Here is a 17,026-nt window from a genome sequence, read left to right on the forward strand (position 1 = left end):
ACATATTTTGTTTTCTTTGTTTAGCTTCAGCTACAATGTGCTTCTCACATGCAGGAGTTAGGGATTCTCTAAAGATTTTGCCTACCCCTTTCCTTGCAGCACTGCATCCCTACCTCCTGGGACCAGCCTACCCCTGCCAGGGAAACACTCCCCAGCATGCCTCCAAATGCCTCTGCTGCAGCAAATACACTTGCATATCACCTATATTTCCCTTCATAGTTTACTTGGTAAATATAATTGTCAGAGGTTATTAATCACCCAATAGTGGTTCTGACATTGCTCAGGAGGGGAAAGACATAAAGGCTACTTTTGTGACCAGGCTGCATTTAGTAGTGCTTTGTATTTACTTGAGTATTATTATTGATGATTTTCTCTGTGTCATAGAGTAACTCAGCATGGAATTAGAGTTGTGTGGATAAAAATTAGGGAGTTGGAATTTAGCTGTCCAATGGAAGAATTATTTAAGTAATAAAGCCCTGTCTCTAAACTTTACTGATACACACTCCATTTGAAGTTTGTTCCTTGGAAAATAAGTATCAGCAAGCCCCCATCTCCTCATAACATGCCACAGTCTCTCCTGCAGTTGGGGTCATCAGTTCTCTGTAGCAGGGATGTCTGCTCTGGTATAGTGGGAAAGGAGAAGGGCTTGAGAGAGGGCAGGTAGCTGAAGTGGGCATGGGAGAAGCATATTGTAAGGAAAACATCCAGGGGTAAAGGTATTACCCTCATTCATGTGTAATCTTCCCTGTTGTTGAATCACAGTCTCTGTCTAGATATCAAAGATAAAACTTAGGAGGTTTTAAAAGACAAACTACAAAAAAGCAGAAAATCTGAAAGTGGACAGCAATGCTGCAGTGCTTTGGAAGTTTATCAGTTTGCAACGTATTTATTAGACTGCAGTTCACAGTGTAAGCATTGCCATGCATTCAGAAGTCAGGCTCAGAGTGCTGTTGGCTGCAACTAAAATATTTTCGCGGCTACGTTAGTCGATGTAGATACCTATTTGTGCAGTTCCTGATCACCACACTCTCATTTGGTGTGGTTGCAATTAATTTAAGCACCATTCCCATTAGAATGATGAGGAGGCTGCCCAAGAGGAGCCCCAGAGTGTTCCCAGGAGAGGATGTGCTGGCCTGGATGTGGGCTTTCATGTATAGTTGCTTTAAGCGGGCTCACTGGCTGCCGAGGGTTTTGCAGCTGGAGCATCAGCCACACTGAACCACACGAAGAAAACAAAACCCAGCACATTTCCAAAATACTAACAGCTGGATGCAGATGACAATTCTGAATCAAGAAAGGGAAAAAAAAGGACAGAAGCCCAAACTAAGCTATTCGCTCTCGTGTTGCTCCCTGGCCCCCTTCCATTGCTTCCCTCCTGCAGCAGCAGAGCCAGGCTGAGAGCCTTGCACAAGTGGGTGAAGAAGAAATGCAACTTGGGAATGTTTCTGGGGCACATTGCAGAAGTGATGAGAGAGAGCAGAGTGTCCACTGGAAGTGATCATCCTTTTGAACCATAATTGCCTCTGTCTTTGTGACTGAAAGGCTGCAGCCTTCTAATCATCCTTCAGATCTCAGCCAGGGTCAGCAGTGACCAAAGCCTCTCTGGAGACTCTGCTGGCTGTCACTATTATCTATGGTGATTTCCAGCCCAAATATAAACCCTGCTATTATTTTTATTGTTGATTACAGTCATCTCAAGGGGGCCCCCTGAGAGGAAAGCCCCATTGAGTGACCTGTGGCACAGCCAGGGCAGAGCATGCTCCCACCTGACCCTCTGTGCTGAAAGGTCCTGTGGGGATGTTGGCTGCTGGCTTGGCTGTGAGACATAACTGATCTCTACTTGATGAGGCCCTCTCAAAGTCCCTAATCACGGTCAGCATTAAACAGGGGAGTTATCAGTTCTGCATGTCTCCTTCTGTCCTCTCCCATCCCTCACTGTAGTATGAGGCTGTTCTGAAGTCATCATGGCTTAACCACTTGCACTCAAAGCATTTTAACTACTTGGTTCTAAAAGGGGAAGACCCAGCCTCTTGAATAGCTGATATATTCGACCAATAAATTGCTTTCATCTTTAGGTCTCTTGATGCAGCAAATTTGTAGTACCTAGAATATCACCTCTCCTTTACCAGGCACCTGTCTTTTTTGCTTCTGCTGGGCTCAGTGATGCTATGGCCAGCAATTCATTTCAGTGTGGTTTGAAGTGTTGCACCTGTGCTCACTGCCAGACTGTGCTGCAGTGCCAAGGAACACGGCGAGAGCTGGGGCTGCCTGGGACAGGTTCTGCAGCCCACAGTCAAGCCTCTGAGCATCACAAGTTGCAGGGGAGCGCAAGGAAGGGTGGACAACCATCCTGTTGCTTCCGATGAGTTTCTCCCAACCATGACTTCCCATCCACGTTGAGCTTGCAGAAAAGCGACTGGTGGCCGTCAGCCATCAGAGCTGTTCCCATGTCCTAGACAAGAGATTACGGCAGCGCTGTGGAGCGTCACTCTGATAGTGATGGTGGGGAAGTCACATCATGGTGCTGCACAGACACACTGTAGTCCTTCCTCACAGTGCTGCTGCAAGGAGTCAGCATTACCTCCCAGCCATGAGTCAGCCCTTACTAGTACAGAAGGCTGCCTATCTTTACTCTGCATCCCAAAGGACAATGCCCAGTTTCTATTGTAGGACACCCTCCATTGATGTTCCTCAACACTTATTCCATCTCATCTGTCAGGGAAATGGATACAGTCTAGGCCAGGTCTGGAGAGGTAATGTGTGCTTGTCTCTATGTATTTGACTTTTTTCTACATGGCTGGATGTCTAGTCCCCAGTGATTCAGTTGACAGCTAGTTACCAAAATGCTTAAAAAAACCCTGTCCTTGTGGAACACATCTGGTGGCTTTGCACAGCTTCATTATACTGTGTGTGTTAGCTGGGGCACTTCATTCCTGTTGGCAGTCATTCTCCTTCCAAGACTGCTCAGAAAGAGTTATGGTGATCTTGGCCTTCAACTTTGCTGCTACTGTGTCTTCCAGCTGTCTGTGGCTAGTTCCCCAACTGCAGGACAAACAGTGTTCCCATTCAGTCCTCATTCCTGGCTGAGGGGATGGCCTGCCAATTGCTTCTGAATGTGTTCTGTAGTCAGATGAGATCATATCAAACGTAAGCAAGTTTTATCTTTATTTTAGGCAAGAGGGTGCTTTATCATGATGTGGTTCCAAAGCCTTCGTTGTTTGGTTGGAATTCACCCAGGACTTTAGCAATAGATGGTTAAATGCAAACTAATAGGTTCAATATGATCTACAGATGTAGAGCTCGTGAGCTGGCTGTGCAACCTCCTGTATAAAGGAGAACATTGTCATGCAGCTGATGAGAACTTGGGAGTGATTAGGGTGGTCTTCCTAGGTACGTGCAGTGTCTTGCAGCATGCCCCTGGGACACTGCAGTGAGGATAGTATTTCACCTCCTGCCTGGGTTGCATGGGGATACACAGAGCTCTCAGACCTCACAGTTGGAAAATTTAGGATGGCTCATCATTAAATCCTGGGAAGGATTCCCTGGGGCAGTCTCTTTGAGTAGTTGTTTCTATGTCTTGATCTGGAATTGGGATGGAAGGTCTGCAAATAATTGCGGACTGATTTCTGAACAAATGTAGGTTATTGCTGTCATGGTGAAGCTGGGAATTGCCCAACCTCAATAGCACCGGCTGCACTTCAGCTAAAGATTGTCACCTCAACGGCTATTGAACATCAAGGAGCTTGGGTTTATTTCTGGCTTCTCCTTTTTCTTTTCTCTTTTCTTTTCTTTTCTTTTCTTTTCTTTTCTTTTCTTTTCTTTTCTTTTCTTTTCTTTTCTTTTCTTTTCTTTTCTTTTCTTTTCTTTTCTTTTCTTTTCTTTTCTTTTCTTTTCTTTTCTTTTCTTTTCTTTTCTTTTCTGGCATTGATTCATATTGAAAGTTTGAAGTCTTTGGATGATGCATATACCTTTTTCTTACTCTCTCAAAATATTTACTGTCAGACATTCCTGGCCTTCTCAAAGTGAGATGCAAAGTCAGTTATAGTGTCTGCTCCCCATCATCTTTTGCACTCCTGTTTTTTAGTTATAGATATCTTATAATTAGCTCTCCCCCTCTGTTCACAATAGTCTCTAATTTTACATGTACTCCAGAGTATTATGTATAATTTTTATTATTCTATTATTTTATGTTATTAACTCAAGCTTGGATGAGAACTCCATTGTGGCAAATGCTGTGTGTGACTCCAAAGGAAAAAAACCCAGTTCCTGCCTTGAAGGATTTATAGTCAAAGTGCAAAATAAAAGCAAACAGATGTATGTGGGCAAACACACAGCATCTTGTATGTGGCACTTCCTTGACATTGTTATATGTGAATTGCAACACTGTCAATACTACATAAATATTGAATGGTCTGGATTGTTTCCAGCTATCTTGGGACTTGTAGCTGTAGCCCCAAAGTGAGGTGCTCAGCTAACCTGGACTCTCCTTGCCAAGAGCCACAGACCTCTCTATCAGTGCCTAGCCTTTTCTGTTGCCTGTGGAGGCAGTTCCTGATAGCAGGGCTCCTGAAACAGCCCTCACCATTCAGGGCCTAATGTAAAGTTAGGCACGAGCTTTTTAAAAGTCTAAATGTTTGCAATCATTTGCTGAAGGATGTGGAGTCATGAAAAAATAATCTGTGTGCAAAACTGACTTCATGGGTTCCCCTGCTCAGTGCTTTTCACTATGAGCCGTGTGCCTGCTGCCCATAGCCCTCTTTAAAGTAAAGCACAAAAGAAACATCTGCCTTCTTTGTGCTTGCTGGTCACAAGAGTCATTTGTGAAAGCAGAATAATTGCAAGCAGAAGGCTATTTGCATGCCTCTTCCAGAGGACAGCATGGTTTGTCTGGCAAAATTGTTTGTAGGTCACTGATGCATCTTCCCTGTTACCTTGAGACAGGGATTTTCTGCTGGCTGTTTTCTCCTGAGAACCAGGCTCAAATTTAAGTTCAGACATGTTCTGAAGGAAACCTGGTTTGCTGGAGAGGCCTGGGTTCTGCAAGAATCCACAAGCCCTTCATCAGGGACACTTGCAAACATAAGAGGTAGCAGAAGATAAAATGCCGGAGAATCAGAGCCAGTAAATAGTTTTGTGGATTAATGGACATAAGCTCTAGTGCTCAAGGGAGGAAAACAGGTTACATTACTGACTGTTCATCCCCTGTGAAATTGCCTAGAGGGAGGAGTAATATGGTTTGTTTCCCCTTAATTAAATATTTGTTAAATGGTTTGTTTCCCCTCAATTACATATTTGTTCTGGTAGTTCCTTTGTGACAGAAATAATTAAAAAACAAGAGTAGCAGCATTGCCTGTTCTTGTTACTTTCAGTTAATCCTGAACATGCTGTAACTGTTCTTTGGTTCCTACCCCCCAATTATTTCCTGTAAAAAATAGCTTTCTCCCATCCATTCTCTTTTCTCTCTGTTTTTTAAACGCTTCACTGAATGACTCATCTCGCCTCTTAGTAAATAGGTTAAGTCTAAGAGGATGATGAAACTGCAAACTGACATGTGAATAAGTAGTGCTATCACTTGGGTGCTTTTCCTGATGGCAAATACTATTTTAGAGGCATTGTGCTGTCTATTCCCAATTTCATTAGATTTTAAACCATGAGGCGCAAGCTACTGTAGGAAAAATTCATCACTAAGCTCCTTTGGTTTTACTGTTTTTAATGTAAAAGGAATATGCCTTAGTACCAAATGGCTTTGCTTATCTCAGCAGTTATGTAGCAAGTTCATAAGGTCCAAACCACACACACAAAAATAGACGTGAGCACAGCCCACCCGTGTGCTTTGCAGCAGCAGCAGCTGCCGCAGAGTTAGATCAAGAGTTAGGAGTGACAAAATGAAGACTCTTGCCCTGTATTTCTTAAAGTTTCATTCTATCAGCCTGATATTTCTGTTTGGTTTAGCCAACTAGTGTGGTTTAAGAAAATTAACTCCATCCCCTTCTGGTGTAAGTTGTTGTATAATTATTTGTTATGTATGTATTCTACTTGGAATATTTTACTTGGTCTCACTGCATGTTAGCTAAAACGAAATGCAAACTTCATCTTTGCTCAGTAACTTGCTAACTATTGACTAGAGAGAGCCAACTGCATGACTCAAACATGTGTCCCTTCCCTTAGAATTTCAGCCAAAACTATCTGGCATCAGAGTACTGCAGAATGAAAGTCATATCTAAATATATGTGAGCAGAAAGAAAGTCAGTTAAAAAAAGACTTTGTTATGGAAAGCTACTACAAACCAAATCCACGGTGGCCTGGAGTTCCTCATCACATCCAGGCTATTCTAGTTTTCCACTTTCAAGGTACGCTTCCCAAAGTGGCAGCTGACACTCACAGAAGAGCTGCACAAAGCTATTACTTCTTGTTTAAGTCTCTTTATGCCCTATGTGTAGCAACTAAACAGACTTAAAGGGTTTATCTAATAAATAAACAGGATATTTATCATCATCTTAGCAAATTAAATGATACAAGAGGTTTTTCTTCATATTCATATAGTTCCCAACAGTGTCAGCATTAGTATTCAGAGCCAGACCTTTGTGAATGAGATGGGCAGTGCCTGGCAGTGGGTGCCACCCTGCACACCAGCCCTCAGGTTGAGTTTCGGCACGTGCAGTGCTGTGAACTGTGAAGAAAAAGGGTTCTGAGAATGAGATTTGAAGAAACACTCAAACTTGATGGGATGCCTTTTCCCACTGTACTCATGCAGTGACTAAGTTGCAGCTCCTTTAAATCAGGTTTTTTACACCAGAGAGATTTAGCCTGCAGATGATCTCTGAGGGCTTCTCACAGGGATGTGCTGAAGCCTGACAGGGCAGGGGTGAAAGGGCATGAAATTGTGCACTCTCCAGATTGCCAGTTGAGTGGATCCTTCCTCCAGTCGATGTGTAGGCAGGGTTTGTGCCTATCTTAGAATCTTCTGGTACAAATTTGATGACTAAATACTGAAATCCATCATGCAAACAGGAAATCACTCTCTGGAGCAAAAATTGCGCTCTCTCTTGCTGTTCCAGTCAGCAGCCCAGGATGAGAAAGGTCTTGCATGTGTGCATGTGTGTCCTGCCAGAACTGCATAAACCCAGTTTCCTGGTTCATGGAGAAAGTGCCTGAAGAACTTAACTCGTTGATTTCCAGTAGATCCAAACCAGGATCAAATGGATTAAATAACTGAAAGTAGCACAAGTGGCACCTGCGTAGCTGTAGAAATCCTCCATTCAGCTCACTTTAGGGCAACATCTGAGATCTGTTTCTCCAGGAAAGTATCATTTGTGAGCAGTATAATTCTCCTACACATTGTTTGCACTTCAGATTTCAGTCTCCTTGCTACAGGGTCCCAATAAACTGGGCTTCCAGGGGAATTAAACCACTAGTTAACACCCAGTTCTTTTCTTAACTGATTAACTGTGTGAAAGTCCTCTGGCCATGGAAGTGTAATGATTTTTTACTAATCACTTACAGGTTCAGGTGCAACTTATTACTGATTTACAAGATTGTAACCATTTGTGTAACAAGCTGAAGTGAAGCATGGCAAAATAGGACAGACACCCAAGGGCTCCATGCACAGCAGGTAGTACAGGGACAGCAGCACAGGTTCCATGTTATCTCCCCTGCTGCAAACTGCTGTTCTCCTTCCCATGTAACTATTTTTGCTTTGTGGAGGGAACTGCAGAGTAACAACTTCTGTCTGAGGATTATATGTGGATAAACAAAAGGAAAGGGTTGTTCATCTCAGAGAAATCAATTCAGGCTACCAGCTGTCTGGGGATACCAGTCCCAGACTTGATGCACAGTCGGTGGAGCGAGCATATGTGCAGCTCCTCACAAGTGGAACACCAGTGTCTTCCAGGACACGGCATCTCCGGGGCTGACGGATGCTCTTTAGTCATCTGCTGACTTTAGATGCTACACAGCAAATTCAGAGCAGGTAACTGTCTTCAAAGTGCTCTCCATTACCTATTATAGCTCAATTTCCTAATAGAAATACTTAGGAGCTAGTTTTAAATGGTATTGAGCACTCTGACATTTATAGTTTAAAAGCTTTAGATTGGTAACCATAATTATTGCTTGTTAGGATTTTTAGAGTGCCTGAGTGAGCTCAGCACCTCATGCCTTTGGTAATTTGAGATCTAAACTATCTAAGGACTTTAAGACATCCCTCTAGGGACCTTTGAAAGTGATTGCTCTCTTCTACATTCACACACTCCGTACAGGCTCATTCTATGCAGATCATCATCATTTCATGCTTTTTTTCCCTGTTATCTAGGCATGTATTGTTTAAGTTCCCTGAGTGTGACCTTCACAATCTTCCTGCATTTTTCTTACCAAAGCAAACCTGTAATAAATCTGGTCCTTCAGGGATAATTTGGACTTGGACAGAGCCATATGGCAAGATGATGATATAGCAGAGATCCAGGCTCTGGAGTCCCACAATCCAGTCTTCTGCTCTAACCACTCAGTCATGCTTTTTCCTGACAGTTTTAATGCACTTTTTGTAGTGGCAGGCTGTTGGTCTTTCTGGAAGCCCACTAACAGTAATGGAAATACTTAGAAAGTCCTTAAAATTTCTGAGCTAGTGTTGCAGACAGATTTGTGTTTTGAGTATTTCCTTCTGGGTAGTTTTGATGTATAGTGTGTTTAGGAGACAAGGGGTTTTTTTTTTCTCAGCAGAAATTCTCTCTTCATTTTCTGCTCTTTTTCTTACAGGCACACCCAGCTTCCTGTTAGAGATTTTGGGTAGGATAGTACCATAGATACTGATAGTTTTATTTTTGCACCTCACTCTGGAACTATACTGAAATGTAAGGGAAGGACATTTAAATGTTGTGAGTGAAATCCAGATCCTGTGAATCATGAGGAGTTTAGATGTTGATTTCAGCTGGGACAGGCTTTAGCCAAAAATATGCGTTTTATTTAGATTCTGTTTTCATTCAACTATGTAGATTATGATGTTAAATTCATGGAAAGATACCAGTGAGTTTTGAGCCTATTGAAAATATTAGCAAAAAGGCATCTTGGGAATTAAATTGTCACTTAGGCTGAGATCAGTATCCAAGAGTTTGCTTATTTATTGGAGATGGCATGATTGCTGCTGGGCTGGATGGCATTGAAGAGGTTTGTAATTTACACAGACTACATAGATTACAAACAGGACAAGGGAGGAAAGCTGCCATTATTTTGATGAAGAGTAAAACCTCTTTTTGATGTGTAATTAAATTAAAGCTTTACAGCTAAGAAACCCCTGGTAGTTATACATCCCCATTTTCCAGAAAAACAGCTTTTCATTGCTGTTAATTTATAAAACACCTCCCCCTGCCCCTTGCCCCGCCCCAATATTTTTCCCTAACACTATTTGTTGGGTTTGGCCTCCTTGTGCCTGATAGATCTAAGTTTGTATTGACCAATCGATTGCTATGCTTGCATGTGCAAAAGCTGATTTTCCAGGATGCAGAATATAAAATAGGCTGTGTACTGAGTGGTAGGTTCCAGTGTATGATACGTGGCTGCACAATCTTAAGGAGCCAAGTAAAATATTTCTTTTCTATATATAGTCACCTGAAATCCAGCAGCAAAGACACTTCTGAATCTTGCACTCGAAGCTTAGTTTTTAAGCAGCAGTTTTTCCTCCTTAATATTGCAATTATTTATTTTTATTTCCACATATTTTTTGCACAAGTGCCAAGTGCTTTCATGATGAAAAGGAAACTGAAAAAGTCAGACAGAAAAAGAACCCCAGAATTCTAAATGATGCCATTTTATGAGGAAAAAAAAAATCACTTTATTTGTGTTTGAAGCAAAGACTTTGGAACCTTTGTGATTTCTTTGCATGTATCTTTCCTGTTCTTTACAATTAAGGCAAAGTCTAATTTAAACAGCCACTCTGGTTAGATCTCTTATTTAAAAAGGACTGACTTTGGATTTGACATAAATGTTTTGTGTTTTGTTGGGGCCAATGAGATGATAACAGAACTGAATTTTGCAAAAGGCAGTGACTAGTCTTTGACCTGATGTACAAGATGCATGGACCTCCTGTGCCTCTGGAGTCTCAGATCACATTGCCGGCTTTTTGCATGTTTAGTGATCAGTTTAGGAGTGTAATTTTTTGCATACTTATTTTTAGATAAGATCAGTTGGAAAAGAGGAGAAAAACGTACAATCTAGTGCTGGATCTGAGCAGATAGAAAGGTCAGCGGTTAAGTTCTGCCTTATGTATTGTATATACTGAAATGTCCTTTTAATACATCCACAAAATAAAAGAGTAGCTGAAAACTGTAACATTTGACCTTGCAACATAGGTCAAAAGTTACCTTTTTTTCTCAAAAATGGTTTTGCAAATCTTTTTCAGAGCTGATAGATACACACCTTAGCTGGATACAAAACATTATATGAAAAAGAATGACTGTGATCTTTGATCCAAGCAATCAAAAAGAAAGGTAATTGGTATTTTTCTGCTTTTTTTTCCTCCAGCTGTGTGTTTCTGTTTAACTTTATTTATTTTTTCAATTAAAAAGTCATGCCCCTTTTTATTTGGCTTAAAGGGTTTTAAATCTTATTTATTATTTTTTTTTCATCCTTTTTCTTCCCCACTTGTGTACCACAGAGCTGTCCTGAAGTAGCTGGGGTCTGGTGGGCAGGGAAGCAGAGATGGGGTTGTGCATGCTGGGCTCAATCAACCTGTTGTTCCCAGGCAGCAGCTAGAACCACTTTAGGATCATGATTTGTCTGGTCATGTTTTGAGAGCACACTAAAAAATCAGTGTTGAGCTCTCCTCTCCAGTTGCTGTTATGCCATTAGCTCTTCCCTGCATGTCTTGTCTTTGCTTTGCATGTTGAAATGCCTCTTGGTTGCATCAGAAGAGCAAACATAGAGTGTTGCAGGATCGCTGCCTGGTGCAGGGAGGAGCCCACTGAAGCTGAGCTTTGCCTTCATTGATGAGACCCTCACTGTTGCAGGATCTGCAAAGGGCACAAGACCCCAGTCACTGCCACGAGCAGATGTGACAACATCCATTTCATCAGGGCTGTTCCAGACATACACAGGGAACATCACCAGTGAAGTTGTTATTGCACCGTGTGTGTGATGTGTGCACATGAGTGGGTGTGCGTGTGTATAATCAATTACAAGGGGCCTGACTCATTGCCAGCTAAAATTGGAGACTGTTTTCTGTCTCTGGACTACTAGTTGAATCTTGGTATTTGATACAACCCACTGTCATCCCGCAAGTGAATACACTCCAGATTTCTATCTGAGAGCATGGGAATTAGTCTTTGAGGACTGGAGCCTGAGAGACTGACTCCAACCCACCAAAGCTGAGTGTTCAGAAGAACACAGACATTCTGCCATGATTTCAGCCAGAATTTTCACATCCAGCTTGCTCAGGGATCTCCAAGCACAGGGGCTGTTGTAATGCTTGTACAGCAGCAGTATCAGACAGAAGGTGGCTGATATCAGCTGTAATATCAATACCCTTTTTAATGATTTAATCTTCCATTGTCTTTGCATATATCCTCATGGCCCTGCTTAATCAGTTCTCTCTCATTAAGTGGATCAATAGCAGTGTTCTCCAGAGCTGCCACATGCCACCTTAAATAGCAATATTTTATTTATTAATCACATCATCTCCATTTCCTCTTGGCTAGAAATGAGCAAATAATGAGAACCGATACTTGAGATACATTTTAACCGTGCTACCAAAAAAAGATAGATGGCAGTTCAGAACAGCAAGTTCAGCACATGATCTCAGCTTCCTCTGAAGTTTAGATATGTCTCAGTTTGCTGATTACCATTGAAACCCAAGCTCCTGAGATTAAACCTGGATATGGATCCACATGCTCCCGGATCTGGAGCAGATCTCCAAAGATGTGTGATTTCACTAGACTTGGTCTGAAAGTGGCTCCAAGCCGGGAGAGGGATACTTGCCTTGGAATCCATTCCTGTTATGTTTATATACTCATTAGATTTAGGAGCTCTGGTTGTAGATTAGGAGTTTTTGTGCTGAGACAGTCACTAATTTACACATCTTTTCCCCTAGAGCTCCCAGGCTAGCATTGCTCAGCTTAAGCTGTACCTAACCCCTCACAGTTTGGATTTAGATGAAATTTGGGATGACAACAGGACTTTCAGGCCACCAGATAATAGGAAGCTCTCTTGTCCTTTAGATGCTTACAGCAAAAATCCAATTTGCCACCTGTGAGAGCTCACATAGCGAGAGCTCAGCTGCACCCGAGCACAGCCCTGCAGCCCATCTATGGTGTGAATGTTTCATACTGTTCCCCTGAAAATCTTTTCAGATTGTAGTCCCCCTATAACCTCAACCCACAAAACCCACTGCTGACCTCCTATGCAGCACACAGGAGAGAAAGTGAAGTTGGGAGGCTGAGTAAGCCCTTTACCACACCGTCCAACCTCCAGCCAGGCTCTGAGCTCACAGGCTGCCGCTGATGCGGGACAGACTTCGCTTTGCCTAAAGCTCAGTCTGGGAAACAGAACCAAACTGGACTCCTCAAAATACTGTGGGTTTAGTACATTCCATTTCATTATCTTCTCATTTTCCACTCAATATTTAACACTTCCTAGATGCAGATGACAGTTGGTTCCAATATTTCCACAAGTGGTGGCTCTGTTAAATGAAAGGAAACTCATACACGGCATTTTTGGTACGTTGGCTGCTCAACCAAACGTGTCGATAAATAAATCGGCCCACAGTCTCGGCCCACTTGTTTTTAGAAAGGAAATGACCCTGTAAGAGTGGGTGCCCACTTGTTTCACCTCAGTGCTATTTTTAGCAGAGGCTGTGACAAATTTCCATTGAAGACCTGCTCCTGTCATTTCCTGGGTAGAGCAAACAGGAAGCTCTTCTGACTGAGCTGAAGGCTTTTTGCCTGAAAGTGGACCAACCTCACCTCCCACTGGTTGCTTGCTTGCACTGCACAGCAGCAACACACCAACCCTACGTGTACGCTTTATTTGCAAGGGTTCACCCAAGAGACTGATAGAAGTCAGCAGATGATGGTGGCAGGTAGGACATTGGGCTGCAGGAGAGGACAGGAGTTTTTCTGTCAGCCATGCCTCTCCAAGAGGCACCAAATGGTTGCAATCAGGCATTTCCTGATTGGAATTAGGAGGAGAGAAGCTCTGGGCTGTTAACAGTGTGATTTTTGACTGTGGAGGGATGGGAACTGCCTATGTGGCACAAGCTATGAGGTCCATTCAGGAGATATGCAGAGTGCTGGCTCCCTGCTCCCCCCATCAAGCACCTGTGCAAATACATAGTCCTTGCTGATTGTAGCCCACCAAGCAGGCATCTGTACAAGAATAAGATGGAGCTTTGGGTAAAACATGGATTTTACTTTCTCAGAGATAAATTCCATTGCATGCAGAGTGGAGGGAGATGTCAAACTACTAGTCATAATGATTAAAACCTAACACATGTGTTCCCCTTCCCAGAGACAGAGATTGGGCACCACGGTTTTTTTAATTGTGGGAAGTGGTAATTTTTTTCACAAACATTTATTAGAAATGGCCCTAAATATGGAGGAATCTTACAGCTGCATCAGTCAGACTTGGGTGAAGGTCTTCTATGGTTTGAGCTAGTCCTTGTCTTAGCTCTTAAATATGGATGGGCACAAATCCTTTAGATCTGAGCTCTGAAATCTTAGAAAAATTGTTCTTCTGATTTGAGGAATTTTTTTCAAAGTAGATACACAGTTTCCAAAGTGTGGGTCCCTTGGTGAATACAGTGCCAAGGAGCTGCATGTGAAATGGAGCCCTAAAACAGGCAGTTCTGGAATTTTGCTCAAAAATGCTCATGCTTTAGGTCTTTCCTAATAAAAGTGCAGCCTAGAAAGAGAATTGTTGTTCCAGGAGGTACCAAAGGGTGCTTTGGGCAAATAAGTGTGAAAGGTAGACAGGAGAGAGTTGTCTGTAACATGTAATATTGTTCTGATTTTTTTAAACAAAGTCTGTCAGTGTCTTCTTTTGAGATTTATTAACAGGCCTGTTCCAGCCTCTTCAGGTGTCATTGTGGTGCATGGAAGTTTGCTTATGCTACAATCTACAAACAAATTATAGTAAAAATATAAAGCAAATAGAGTCTACAGTGAGGTTTCAGATAAATTTTAAAAGACAGCAAAAAAAAATCCCCAGACACAAAAAAGTCATCACTTTTTCACTTGAATTGCAAGCTCTGTCTTTTCAGCACTGTATTTCCTTCAAACCTGGCCTTTTTCAAAATATTCTTACTTAAGCCTAGTGGAAGTGTTAAAATGCTTAGATACTTAGAGAGTTTTCTTTTTCACCTCGGTTAAAGGAAGTGTCTGTGAAAGAGGGAAAGTGTTGTAAGGGATGTAGCAGGTACTGGACACATGGTACAGCTTCTTAGTTGTGTTTTTATGGTACTTGAAGCATGCTGAACACTGTGTAAACTCTCTCTCTCTGCTCCTTCCCCCCTGCCTTCCAAAAATCTGTAGTCTGGGTGAAAAGGATCAAAAGTTAGGTTTTAATTAAATTATGTTATGAATACAGAGGGGATGTTTCCAGCTTAACAGCAAACTGCCCAAGGATTGCTTTTACTTGTTGTGATTTTCTAAGTGCTCTAACGTTTCTTCCTCTTTCTTTTATGTCACAGTTAACGAAATTATCAGGAAGGAATTTTCTGGACTCCCTGCCAGAAATCAGACATAGAAGAAGAGATTTGTGAAACAACTTTTACCAAATCCTTCCATAACTGACCTCTTAGATCCTTCCAGTGCCCCTGCAACCTCCTGCTTCCGTAACTGTTCATCTCAAGGCACCGATTCAATGCAAGGAACAATGTATTGGCATCAAGCTGACAGCCTTGACTAAGCAACTCGCCACCTCTCTCTGTAAACATCGAGAAGGACACCCTTCCTTTCGTCCAAAGATTGTATTGTTCTCGTATAACAGAGCATCTGTCTGAGGAAACTCTTCAAGCCTGCTGTAAAGTATCTACCTATTGATCTATCTCAGTAATAAGGGAGAAGTGATATGTCACTCCTGAACACCACACAAGGCAAGGGAGGTTATATATTAGCGCTTATTTGGGTGGGGTGGGAAACGAGGGAAGAAAGAGTAATATATTCCATAAAAGAATCATGACATTTCGTAGTTCACTAACAATGTCTTGTCCTCCAGGTCTCAAAGCCCTTTGAGAAATGTTATTGTTGTAGGAAACTGAGGCAACCCAAGCTCGCTCGGCCTTTATCCGACCTGGGATCAAAAGCCATTTGTTTTCTGCCTCTGAGCACTGTGATCAGTATTTCAAAGAGTAGACGTCAGCTGAATCCAGGAGTTTCTTCATTTTTTCTTGTCAGACTGGATTGAAGGTTGAAGGAAAGGGATGCTCACAGAGAACAAGTGAAAAGAGCAATTCAGCAGTTACGACAGCTGTCCCAAGGTAAAATAAGCCCAGATAAACCAGAGATTAATATATAGGAGTCGCAGTAAATCCAAAGATTTTATGATTGATCCTTGTTAATATTTAGGCAGTGTATGAAGACATCTTAGGTAGATTTTTCTCTCTGATAAATTGTTGCTGTTTCTTTTCATATAGAACCTGCTCTTGGCTCATAACTTCTCTCATTTAGCAGCCGTTAACATTTAACCACACAAGCTACAGAGGAAAATAATTGCATCTTACAGAAGCCTTATGTTCCAGAAAAAAATATACACTTACTTATATTCACCTTGTCTTTTTAAAGCTTTGCAAAGCTACCAGCAGTTTCTGGAAAGGTTAAATTTCCATGCGAGTTAGCATGTTTGTTACATTTTGCTTCATGTGTTAGCTTATACTGCCCTGACACGTGTATCACGGTAAAAGATAACCGCTGCCATCTGCAGTCCTACAGCTAGCGGGTTTGTAGCCTTATGGTGTGTCATTGCGACCACAGCGTGAGAAAATGGGTAATCAGTGTACAGTAAAAGTCATCATGTTGTAGGAAGCGCATCGTGATCTTTCCTGGTTTTGTAAATGAGGGAAGCTGATATTTTTAAGAGCCTGAGCTCAGTTCTGGAAATCACAGTGAAACTGTCTTGTTTTCAGTTGTTTTCACAGTAAACTTTGCTGAATACTGTGTCCACATGCTCACAGCAGGAATTAGATTATATGAATACAGCAGAGCAGCTGCAGATTTGGTTCCTGAATATTGCAAGATCTTGTGTAAACTCTGCAGAGTGTGTGCTAGCTTCAACAGGAACCTTTTCAGGAATATTGAGAATAAGATATTTTCTGCTCCTAAAAGCTGGTGCTTAAACTCTGCAAGATTTTCAGTGTTGAAAACGTTAGGCTTTCCAGAAAACCTGACCTAGGTCTCAGCTGTAATCTCAGATGTTAAACTGAAACCTGAATTTCACAAGAGCAGGTCTAAGCTCTGGATTCAGAAGTAGAGCAGAGCCCTTCCTGACTTCACATCCCAAACTGGCATTAATAACACAGCTTGAGGAGTTTGTTTCCTTTTCCCCTTGAAACACTGCCAACACCTACTGCAGCACTAGTGCAGACAACAGGGCGCAGGCACGAGTCCCCTTGGCAAGATTCACATCCTTTGTCCAAGATGCGTCTCCTGTGTCTCATTTCAGCAGCACCAAAATGTCACTGGGTGCCTTATTCTGGTGCTCATCTTGTGAGATCCACATGTTGCGTGAGTACAGATGTCTAGATAGCTGAGCCTCATCCAGTTACCCACAGGGGTGAAAGTGTCCTTTTTTATTGATGACTTTTACAGAAACAAACCTGAGGCTCAGAGCAGCTGAAACGGCTTCTGCACAGGGCATTTATTGGTTGTTAAAGAGCACTCATATAGTACTTTGGCTAGCTCATATACCTTCAAATAAGCTATTTAGATTGGTTTAAAACTGCCAGTTTGCCAGAGTCTGACACATATTGTGGATTTTTAATGCAGTCTGATGTTTTGGACAATTCTGAAAAAATTCCTCAAGCCAAAAGTTGCCTGTCAGAAGTTCTTTG

General features: G+C 42.1%; 1 protein-coding gene across 2 annotated transcripts in view; it reads left to right on the plus strand.

Moving 5' to 3' along the window:
- NFATC2 (nuclear factor of activated T cells 2) overlaps positions 1-15,054 on the plus strand; it is an 86,709-nt gene extending 71,655 nt beyond the window's left edge. The window contains exon 10 of one of the 2 annotated variants that reach the window (XM_062008978.1): positions 14,669-15,054. In XM_062008978.1, coding sequence (XP_061864962.1) covers positions 14,669-14,724 — 56 coding nt within the window. In that variant the 3' untranslated portion in view covers positions 14,725-15,054. Of the gene's footprint in view, positions 1-10,387; positions 10,461-14,668 lie in introns of those variants that run through there. The other variant, XM_062008979.1, reaches the window with a different exon arrangement.
- The last annotated feature ends 1,972 nt before the right edge of the window (positions 15,055-17,026 follow it).

Source organism: Colius striatus, chromosome 16, assembly GCF_028858725.1.
Source record: "Colius striatus isolate bColStr4 chromosome 16, bColStr4.1.hap1, whole genome shotgun sequence".
Lineage (NCBI taxonomy): Eukaryota > Metazoa > Chordata > Aves > Coliiformes > Coliidae > Colius > Colius striatus.